Genomic DNA, 12,005 nt, shown 5'->3' with positions numbered 1-12,005 from the left:
AATTCACTTTTACTTGAATGACATTTTGAAAGAAAAGTCATTACAATGGGTTTGCTTTCACTAAGAGAATCAGTGTTTGAATAATAATGTATCTATCAGTTTCAGTTTCAATTCAAAAAAATTGTATGCATTAGCATTCTGTTAATAAGGGACAGCTTAAAAAATGAAATTTCATATGTGAAAAAATTAAATATCTTTACGATCCATTGTTGTTACAATTGAGAAGTGAATTCCCCAGAATTCAAAATAAAACATTAGTACAATACACTACCCCCCCTCTAAATAGACTCTACAAGCCCAATTTATAAAGGCTACATATACACATTGAAATGAGGTGATAAAGCATATTATGCATCGTTCAGTTTACTTTATTAAGATACTTCAACTATTATCCAAAACATCTGCAGAGGAACATATTAGTAAGTCCTGGATCAATCTAATCTTTAGCCAAAACTTAGATTGGGACATGAATAAACTTGAAAAAAAATTGGGTTCTCCAGCAGGTTCTTTCTTGTCACTGAATGTCCGATTGAGTTACACAAAAGATACACATGGGCTACAGCCTAGAAGTAGATAAATACTAATACACACACACACACACACACACACACACACACACACACACACTCCTATGATTGATATAAATGATGCAAAAACCCAGAGAAAAGAGGGATAACCTCTTGCTGAAGTGGCATAGAATGACCACATAGTAAGGTTATGCTATGCCAACTAGATTTAACAATGGCTTTTGGACTTCAGTGCATGGTGCTTCACACAATGTGGATGGATACGATTTCATTTAGTTCATTGATGCTAATGGATATGGCAATTTTATATCTACTCTTTTTGCATGTGTGCACACATACATACACACACATATATTCTCAGTCTCACATATACACAGTATATATAGAACTGCACATATGCTTGTATTGATGTAAATTTCCATATAGATATACATTCATAGGCACAGACATTTCCTTTTCTCTTTGGAAGAGAGTTTTGTAAGATCTGCCAACAAACTCTGTAATCCTTATTGGCTATGAGCTTCAAAATGGACTCAAGATATCAAGTTCAGTGTCCTTGGAGTGACAGCGAATGTCACCGCTGTGGACAGAGAGTGGGTTTGATGCATCTTCCTTGGTGGTGGACTAAGTTGGCAGGACAATGGCATCCTGCAACACAGGGTTTATTGCAGGGACCAATCTCATTCCAATTGGCACAAGTCTTCACACAACCAGGACCGCACATGTTATAAACTGCACCATATTTACATTGGGTTCCTGGAAGACATTTCAAAGATATGAATTTCACAGCATTTACTTGATTGGATCTACAATTAGTCATCCTTAAAACAGATCCATGGGAATCACAGTCATAGATGCTATAGCTAATCATTACAATTATTAGTAGAATAATAAAATAAAAGATGACATCTTTAAAATATCCCAAAGGATTTTTTTTCATAGAATATGGCAACCTCACAACCTTGATGATAACTTACAGTGTTAAGATTTGAATATGTCTCAGTATCAACTGCCTTCTTTATTTTCCTGGTGCTGATTATGTTATACACATGCTAAATATTATTACAGCATCTTCTATTAATCTCCAACTTTCTTTTTGGAAACATTACAGAGTATTCTTCACAAAAGAATTAAAAAGTATCACTGGAACAAGGAAAGAAAGTATTGCATTCTTAAAATGCTGGGTTGAATTCTGTCTCAGAAGAGAGAAATCTCAGAAGTCTCATACAGCCTACAAAATCCATAACATTCAAGCTGTCTTTAAGGCTCTCCTATTCCTCTGCATTTCAGAGTGGGAGAAGGGATTGCACAGGGAGAAAAAATAATTAAAAATGCCTCTTTTACAGCTCTGCCAATAGGAACGGTCTGCTAAATATTAAGTCCAGATGGCAGCTTTTGGAAGCTTGAGTCTAGAATTCCAAGAACAGATGATAAACAAGAGTGGCAACGGTGAAATATATAAGCAATAGTGGGATTTTTAAATTTTTATTTTACAGTAACCTATGTTGGAATAAGGTTGAGGTGTGTAAAACAAGTATTGCTTTCTGTCTCTCAAACATGATCTCTGAAAGGAAATAATGTTTTCCTTGTTACAGATAAATTCTCAACCCAACTCACCTGCATAATAAGCTCCGCACTTGCCAAAAAGCCCACCATTCAAAAGGCATAGGATATGTTGTTGATTATATTTTTATGCAGATGTTTATTATACTTTTATGCAGTGAAAATTGGATATAAAAGATACATTGAACCAATGAACATTATTTAAAAAGCAGTTTTTGAAACTAAGGAATAAACAGCAACCAGAGGCCAAATCCTGACTCACCCAAACTGCTTTATAATCATAACATTGCCATACCACTTAATGTAGATTTCAACATTGAACAAGCTGCTGTTTCTAAATTATGCTCCCCTGAAATCATCCCCTTATCAATCCTGCCTTTCTCTAGAAAGATTTACATGTAGCTTAATGGACCAAGTGGTGAGTATGTGTGGGTGTGGGGGGTAATAATGCTTTTCCATGGCATTGAAAAAGGTTTTCCTCAATTGTTGAAAAGGTCTCTTCACACCAAATGCAACTCTTTCTCTTGACATAGAAATTGATTTGTTGAAATATTTGTGCATTTATTTTCCTATTCTTCTCTTTTATTTCCTCCAACCCACACAACCAAACAAATCTATTTCTTTTAATAGCTATGTCATTGAAATTATTGTTCTTGGATATCACTTTAGTGAAAACTGATAAGAGTTGTTAAAAGAAACTTAAGGAAGGAGGAGCTTAACAGGTGGATGCCAAAAATCTGGGACTCTAACAAGAACTTTGAATTCTGAGTGATAGCAATTTCTAAAGAAGACAAATGAGCCAGAGGAATAGCTGAGCCTGAAAAAGTCTTTTTGGGGAGTTTTTCTCACTGTCCATTTCTTCCTGCTTACTAGATTCTTCTTCCAATAACAGAGTTGGAAGGGACCTTGTAAGTAATCTGGTTCAACCCACCGCCCAAGCAGGAGACCATACACCATTTGTGATAAATGGCAGTCCAATTTCTTTTTGAAAGCCTCCAGTGATGAAGCTCCCACAATTTCTGAAGGCAAGCTGTTCCATTGGTTGATTGTTCTCACTGTCAGAACATTTCTCCTTATTTCTAGGTTGTATCTCTCCTTGTTCAGTTTCCATCCATTATTCCTTGTCTAGCCTTCAGTGCCTTGGAAAATAGCTTGTCCCTTTCTCTCTGTGGCAGCCCCTCACTTATTTATCACAAATGTTATATTTATACTTAATCTGATCTATATTTATTTATGTTCCCCTTGGGGGCTACTCAAACATTCCTATTAGTTGAATGCATGAAGTATTCACCTATATCTGAGCCACAAATGTTTCTAGTACTGTAAGTCTTAAGACTGATTTCTTTTTGCTGTAGAAGATTAATAACATAGCTATCCTTCTATTCCTTTACAAAATCAAGTTTACTTCCCATATGGTAGGCTCACAGAACTTTCTTTTCATTCATCTTTATTTCTTTTGCTCAATTCTAAGATCTTCCAAAAGAAAATATTTTAATTTTTATAAATGCATATGTTTTATTGTCCTTTGCATCTGTCTTTCCTTCTAGGCTTAGGTAATTATTCTGAACTTTGCTGTTCCAGTATTCCTGTTTAGTTCACCTTTTGATTCTTTGTTTTTTAAGACTATGGTCAATAACAAAGAGATAAATTTAGCAATTTATCCAAGACTAAAACCAGACTTTTTCTTCTCATATGCATCTGTCTTCTGTTTCCCACTTCAAATATTATAGAGTCATTTGTTTTATTGCTTCCACTCCTTTGCTTTAAATATTAGCATGAGATCAGAAGTTTAAAAGGTGAGTTTTTTCAATACCATTTTTAAATGTCTCTGTGTGTGTGTGTGTGTGCGCGCGCGCGTGTGTGAATTATTTTAGTAAGCTCAAGGGCAGAAGCAGAGCTATGAACATATAGCTGTGTTAGTTTAGCTTCTCTATGGATGCTTGGATTTGTTACAATTAACCTTGTCAAGCATAACATAACATTTGGGCAAGCATAAAATAAGTGCTTTTTGCACCCTATCCAGGGTTTTAAAAGCAATGTTGTACCTCTCAGCATAACTACAAACACTTGAACTTAAATTGTTAGCAGGATCAGTATTCTAGGCAATTATTGATTTGTTTATTTATTCCCCTTTCCTTTTTCCCATCCAATGAAGGCAGATTTTATTAGTTACATTTCTATATGAGCTAGAGGCAGAGCAGAAGATGTTATTAATTAGCCAGAATAATTCCGGTCTGCAACTTTGTGGTCTTTCCACTAACCGCTGCTCCCTTCAACAGACTTAAACAGACATGGTGTGCATACAATATGAAGTAAAGAAAGGGGAAGCAGAGCAAAAGCAGGGTTTTGCAAACTTCCTTTACCCTTCATGCTGCAATGCATGAAATGGTGAATTACTTACCAGCACAATTTTCTTCAGGTTTCCAATGGACCTTCAGACCTTCTCTCTGACAAGCTCTAGCATAAGCTAGAAATGACTCACAATAGCAGTGTTTATGAACTGGGCACTCACACATATCTGTCACACAGGATCTGCAAGAAAGAAGGGAGTGAGCGGGATCTCTCAGAGTCTAATTTTTAGAAATGTATACAAATGGTCACAGCAGGAATATGAATTCCTGCATTCATAGACATTAATGTTGCCTCTATAAATGTTTTATAAATAGAATGGTAATAGAACCCTCATAGTGGTGGTACTGATTTATTTTATGTATCGAAACTACCCAGTGAATCCATAATCTAACAGAACATGTGATCTCAGAAATAATTAAGGCTATAAATCTCTACATTCAAATTTTCTCAGTAAAAATAATACTATTTTTATTTTATTAAATTGGCCACCCCACTCAACATGATGACTCTGGGCAGCTAACAGCAGTTAAAAACCACAAACAATAGTAAAATAAAATGAAATACATAACCCACAGCCAAGGTAAAAAACCATACAATGACAATTAAAATCATCCTTTCATAGGCTCTGACCATCCAACTTCCATACCCAGGAACACAAAGAGACAGAGGTGTTGTAGAAGGACAGCAGGGCTGGGGTCATTCTAATTTCCAGGGAATAATGTTCCCAAAGGGCAAGTGCCATGACAGAAAAAGCTGGTTTCCTGGGTCCTGCCAAATCATACTCTTTGAATGACAGGATCCATACTTGTCTCCTCTGCTGGAATGAATCAAATAATCAAGGGAATAAGGGTTCTGCAAATTACAAAGTCCCATGCCTTGAAGGGCTTTACAGATGACTGCCAGCATCATGCATGACACCCAGAAGAATACTGATAACCAATGCAGAGCTGGAATTGTTGCAGAAAATGACAGTACTTAGATGCCTCGGGATTCATGGCGAAGTTTATTGGCAGCCAGGTTCAGAAAACTAGTCAAAGGTTAGTATTGCAAGTTCTGAACAACCTTCATCATTGAAGCACACATTCTTATACATTCTCAAAGGCAGCGTAACATGGAGACACTTAACTCATTTCTTATTGAGGAAAGAAGCCTTATAAGTAGATATTGTCTTACTTCTCCTTTTGTCTTGGGCCATAGGTACTGACTACATGTCTCTTTAGTTGAACTTTAGCTGAACTCTGCGGTTTTGGACATTTGACATAATAACTTTTACTGGAACATTTACTGGACTTCTGTGGTTTAGGGCTTATGACATTTTCCTATTTTTGTACATACCTTACAAGCAGGCTTTTATCTCTCCCTTCTGCCATGTCTGACTTTTATATTTTAATTCATTTTATCCTAATTTATCCCCCCTTCTAGACTCTATTAATAGTCACAATTGAGTCTAGCCTATTACAGAGTTTTTGATTAACAATACAAGCATACAGAATACACATCAGCGGGAGAGAAAAGAAACAAGTAATACACATCTTAGGGATTATCTTCCAGAGGCACTTTCTCCATTTCCAAGAGTGCAAGTTGAACATACATGCCAGTATCTGAAATTTCATCTTCATCATAGGAATGTGGGGCAATCCTATGGTCAATAAGGCTTTCCATCAGAATTAATTCCTTTTCAATGCATATTTCCCTTATGGACCTCATAACGAGTTGCTTGTGTAGGGGTATTATGCAAGGAAGAAGGGCTAAGCTTGCAATCCCACATAGCAGAAGAAACAGCATTTGTTTAATCCAACCTGATCCCGGTAACCAAGAAAACCATGCATCTGTCCCTTGCAGTCTTTGCCCAATTGAGGATGCTCTGTCCCGCAGTTCTTTGACTACCCCTCGGACCACACCTGATCTATTCATAAAGAAACAGCAGTCTTCTCCCAGGAATATACATAGCCCACCCTTTTCAGCAGTTAAGAGATCTATGGCACGTTGGTTTTGTAAAACCACTGCTGCCAAGGAGTCTATTTGATCTTGGACCTCAACCAGGATGCCAGCAATTTGGTTTAGGCTTTCTTGGAATTCCTCTGACAGCTGCCTAAACTGTGTGATGGAATGGGTTATTCCACCCACACCTGTTCCAACTGCTGTCCCTATTCCCAGGATCGCTAACAGTGGGATTAGGAGCGGCACCCTTTTCTGGACATGTCCCATTAGAGGTACAGGGAGAGTCTGTTCCCCATTTACCACTCCCATTTTAGGGAGGAGGTGTATTAGGGTGCATGTGCCAGTCTAGTTGGAAAGTAAACATAGATATGCATTTTTCCCACATAGAAAGAAAACTCCATTTTCTCCTACACATATACCTATGTTCATGGAGAAGGCATAGACTCAGAGGTTCCTTTCATTAGTCCAGACCTGTAAGATTCTTGCTAGGAACATACCAGTCAGGGGCTGTAATGGAACTTCTTGGTTAGGGTCCATTAGCTTATCCCTGAGGACTGGACCTTCAAAGAGATATTGGGAACTGGTGTTTTCAGGGGGAAAGTAAACACAAAATCCTATAGTGGATTGAATCAAAAGCTAAACAGGGAATCGGGGTGGCTGAAATGGCCTTGGGCATCTTCCAGTAGTCAAATTCCCCTCCCAACAGTTAAAGTGAGTGGGGGCGGAAGCGAGAAAGTGACCTTCTGTTGGAGGAGATTGTGAGCAGAGGGAGACATGCTGCGAGTTAATTTCACATTCATGAGTGTCTTCCTAGGGGCAAAGTGCATTTCAGATGGGCACTGTTCGTCTGTCAGTGACCCCACAGGAATTACACAGGTTCCTGGTAATGTTTGATGCACAAGGAGGGTGACCCTATAATTTCTACACCAACAACTATGGGGCCAATGGTGGGGAGACGGCTCACCCCCAGCCTTTTGAGTGCATTATACAAATCACTTTGCAGCTGGGCTTCTGCCATTTTGGTTCCCATCTACCTCCCTTATCAATAACTATCGTAGCTTTGTTTTTTCCCAAAGATCTGGCTCAACTGGTACAGCATGATAAGATGAAGGCCCAGCAGATAAACACAACCAGCATTTTTGACCCAGGGCAGGGTCAGACTGATTGATTAAGCTTTGAAGCTCCAGCACTCTTAACATATAGTTCCCTTTTCTCAATTGTTGCAGGGGCCCGTTTTCCCTATGCTCAGCTCTTTTTCTTATAAGGATTGTCAGGTAATTGACTGGGATTGGCTTACGGTTCCGTCCCCAAGCATAAATGATGCGCTGTTGGCGGGAGCAGACCTGTTCCACATCCTGTAACTTGATTCTACCCTGTTCTCTGGGATTTTTAAATCCTCGGATCTTTCTTATTTTTTTATTTTTTATTTTTATTTTCCATTTTCATAACATATAATCACATGTATACTATTACATAGCCAATATCATGTTGTGTTAATTAATAATTACATCAGTTCATCTTGCCATCAACTCCCGGAAAAAATAAATAAATAAAAAGAAAAACCAATTATTGGCTCTTCCGCTCTCCATACACCATATTTATGCCTTATCCAACACTTTCTTCTGCCTCTCTCCTCCCCCTCCCTACCTCCTTTCTTCCCTCCATCATCCTTTTCTACTCTACTTCCCCTTCCTTTCTCCTTCTCCTCTCTCCCCTTTCCACTCTTCCTTTTTCTCCTCATCTTCCCCCCCTTGCCCTCTCTCCTATCCCTCTCTTCCTATCTTTCTTCTCTCCTCTGCTTCCCACTCTTCCTCTCATTCACTTGGTGTATTTCAGCTTCTGAGCAAACTCCATTCTATGTTGATGGTATTTATACTTCCATTTCAATATACATAACATATCTTTGTTTTAAAAAAATAAGAGAAGACAGTATACATGTACAATCATATTACTTTAAAACCTAACACCCCTCCTCAAGGCTAATATACTTCCCTCCCTCCCCCCAACCCCCCCAACCTTCCCTCCCCTGACTTCCTAGAACTAATACACGGTATAAGTCTTTAACAAAAACAGTCTAAAATATATTTGAAAAGAGAGTAGAAAATTAATAACGTCTTTAAATTGAACTTAGCTCCTCCTTACTAGGCTAACTGTAAACAATTTATATCATTCCTGATCTTAATCATAAGCTATCTGGAATTTCTTAGTCCCATATTTATTTTGAGTATAATCAATCCATTTTTTCCAGTCTTGTTTATATCTCTTGTTTGAATAGTCCTTAAGATATGCAGATATTTTAGCTATCTCGGCTAGGTTTGTGACTTTCAATGTCCATTCTTGGATAGTAGGCAAATCTTCCTTCTTCCAGTATTGCGCCACTAACTATCTAGCTGCAGTTATTAAGTGCAAAATCAAATTAATCTCTACAGCTGTACAATCAGTAATTATACCTAACAAAAATAACTGGGGGGTAAACTTTATCCATTTTTTAAGAACATTTTGCATAATCCACCATATTTTTATCCAAAATGCCTTAACCTTTTTGCAAGTCCACCATATATGAAAATATGTAGCATCCACAGAGTCACATCTCCAGCATTTAGGTTGTAAATTTGGATACACAGAAGCCAACTTTTTAGGATCTAAATGCCACCTATAAAACATCTTATAAAAGTTTTCTCTCAAGTTTTGGGCCTGTATATATTTTACATTTCTTACCCAAATCCTTTCCCATGTATCCAACATTATTAGTTCTTCAATATTTTGGGCCCACTTTATCATACAGTTTTAATTAATTCTGTTTCTGAGTCCATCTCTATTAATACATTATATAATCTCTTTATATGCATTGGACTTTGATCTCTTATTTGTTTAAGTAAATTATCCTCGACTTGCATAAAACCAATTTTTTGATCTATTTTCCATCTGGCCTGTAGCTGCCCGTACTGAAACCAGTAACATAATTCTTGGTTTAGAAGACAGTCAGCTGCTACACGTAAGAATTTGCAAAAGATTGCTGGGAGGCGTTGTGTAGTATGTATGTGAGACTGCTGGCAGTAAAGTGTTGCTAACTAAGAAACTGTATAAGGCACAGCTGAAACAACGAGAATGTATGTCCACACATTTGCAGAATATGAGATAGACATTCCTCAAGTTGGAAGAAAGGGGAATGACTTTACTGAAGCACACAAGGTGTATGTGGTGCTTAGTTCTTTGGACAGTTCATGGGATATTCTTGTGACTAGTCTAGAGTCCATGCAAGAACAGGATTTAATCATAGGATATTTAACTGGTCAGTTGTTGAAGAAATAACAGAAATGGCTGGAGAGGAGACCAGGAAAAGGAGGAGAGAGCATTCAGCACAGACCAGCATCTGCAACAGTCCAGGATGCTGTCAGAGTAACTGAGAGAGTTAACTTTGTGAAGAGATGCTACACATGTCGTTCTACTGAGCATCTCCAGAGACGTCATCCTGAGAGGAGGAACAAAGGAGCAGAAAGTCAAGGGTGCAGATCTAATCAGCAAATGTGGAGACAATCTCCAGCGTCGTTTTCCCTGGCAGCGTCAACAACTGAACACACCAGGAATATGTGGTTGTTGGAGAGTGGGGCAAGCCAGCATATTGTTAATGATCCACATGTGTTTTCTGGTTTGAAATCAGCAAGGCAAGCATGGGTTAGTCTATTTGATAGGCAGAGAGCTGCTGTAAAAGGGGAAGGTAATGTGTATGTACCAGAAATAGGATGCTACATTGTACAATGTGTTATATGTACCTGCTTCAGAGCACAATTTGTTGAGTATATCCATGTTAGATAGGCAGGGTTATGAAATAGTATTTACTGGGGGACTATATATCATTAAGAAACATGGACAGGTATGTGCACAAAGGGTTAAAAAGGATGGTCTGTACATTCTGGGAATGCAATAACATAATTGTGCACTTCTACTTAAGAATACTCTTACACGTGACAATTGTATATACTTGTTACATAGAAGATTGGTGCATGCAAGTTTTAATGTAAAAGATGCCAGACCCAGCCAGGTGGCATAAGCCAAAGCCAAAGCAATGCAAAAGGTATTTAGAGTGTGCTGTTTGTAATGAGGAACAATGTAAGGTATATCCTGTGAAAAGGAAAAACGCAAGGCAAGCAAACAGTGTTATACCTAGGAGACCTGAATGGTGTGTTATACCTAGGAGACCTGAATGGTGTAATAAAGGTATAATTCCTGAGCAGTTCACTGCAAGTAGAGTTAGAGTAGATGGTATTCATAATGGACCCTGTAATCATCAAGAGTTATGGTCATGGTCATTGCCTAAGGAACAACGAGATAAATGGAGGACACTGAAGTTAAAGAGAAAGGCAAACAGGCAAAGGCAGATAAACCAAACCAAAGAAAATGGGCTAGTGAAAAGAGAAAGTAAAGGTACCCAGCCAAGAGATGGTAAACAGGATGTAATGGAGATTAATGAGACAGAATGTACAGAAGCAGTAGATTAGGAATGTAGGATTAGTACCTGCAGCAATAGTAGTAATGGTACTAGTAGCATTTGTAGCAGGGAGAATAGTAACTGAAGAAGGAGGTGAGGACATAATGAACGGTTTACTGTGAGTGAAGTCAGATAATACAGTGTTAGATATGAACCTCAAAATTACCAGGAAATGTTGGTAATACACAATGTATGAACAATTACTAAAAGGATGTTGCAGCATAGAACTCAGGATATCACTACACTAGAGCTAAGGATGTCATCACACAGCCCAATACCCAGGTTGTTACAACACAAAAGACTAATGGGCACACAGCTAATACCTCAGCCACACAGGATGTTACAAAACAGCCGACTAATCTGCATACATCAACTCCATCAACTAATTAAGATGTAACAACACAGCCAACCAACTCGCTTACAACAACAAAGCCAGCACTCCACACACACACACCAATATTTATAGAAAGATGGCAGCTCCAATCACGCTTTGCTCACACAAGCACGAAGCCAAAGGCACCAGCCTGAAGATGGCAAGTGGGACCTCGTCGAAACGTTGCCAAGATACCCTCAATCTTACATGGGAAAAGACCCGAATATGCCAAGACCTGCATACCTGTACCCATGAAAATCTACAAAAACAATTACTAAAAGATGTAAATGTTTATATAATATAATTTAAACATGTAGCCATTAAATACAGTAACATGAGAGAAGCTGTAAAGGACAAACTAATCAGATTACAGCATTGTTCTAGCAATTGTATTATAGCTGATATGTTAACAAAACCTGTATCTGTGAAAAAGCATAAAGACTATGTCAAAGTGTTTGGATTATCAGCTGTACAGCTTTAAATAGCAGGAGTGGTTGGTTAACATGACCAGCTTGGGATGCCAGTCCATTGAGGTCCTTTCTTCTCTGCCCAAGCGAAAGAGAACTCTGGCCAAAGGAGGCCAGTCATCTGCCTCAAATGACAGCAAGGATGAAGGATAAAGAGACCTGATGGTGAATAGAGCCATCCACCCTTTCGTGATGTCAGGTAATGAGGATTTAATAGTTCCCAGGTGATATAAGGTTTGTGAGCTGATGCAATGAGGTGTGTATGTATGTATGTATGTATGTATGTATGTATG

At 38.2% G+C, this 12,005-nt stretch overlaps 1 protein-coding gene across 1 annotated transcript in view; it reads right to left on the bottom strand.

Moving 5' to 3' along the window:
• Positions 1-1,101: 1,101 nt before the first annotated feature.
• BMPER (BMP binding endothelial regulator) overlaps positions 1,102-12,005 on the bottom strand; it is a 464,374-nt gene continuing 453,470 nt past the window's right edge. The window contains exons 14-15 of the mRNA XM_032234511.1: positions 4,492-4,622; positions 1,102-1,283 (exon numbers count right to left, since the gene is read on the bottom strand). Of these exons, the coding sequence (XP_032090402.1) occupies positions 1,102-1,283; positions 4,492-4,622 (313 nt within the window). The remainder of the gene's footprint in view (positions 1,284-4,491; positions 4,623-12,005) is intronic.

This window comes from Thamnophis elegans, chromosome Z (genome assembly GCF_009769535.1).
Source record: "Thamnophis elegans isolate rThaEle1 chromosome Z, rThaEle1.pri, whole genome shotgun sequence".
NCBI lineage: Eukaryota > Metazoa > Chordata > Lepidosauria > Squamata > Colubridae > Thamnophis > Thamnophis elegans.
The sequence above is the reverse complement of the archived record's forward strand: the minus strand, read 5'-3'. Positions and strand labels throughout refer to the sequence as shown.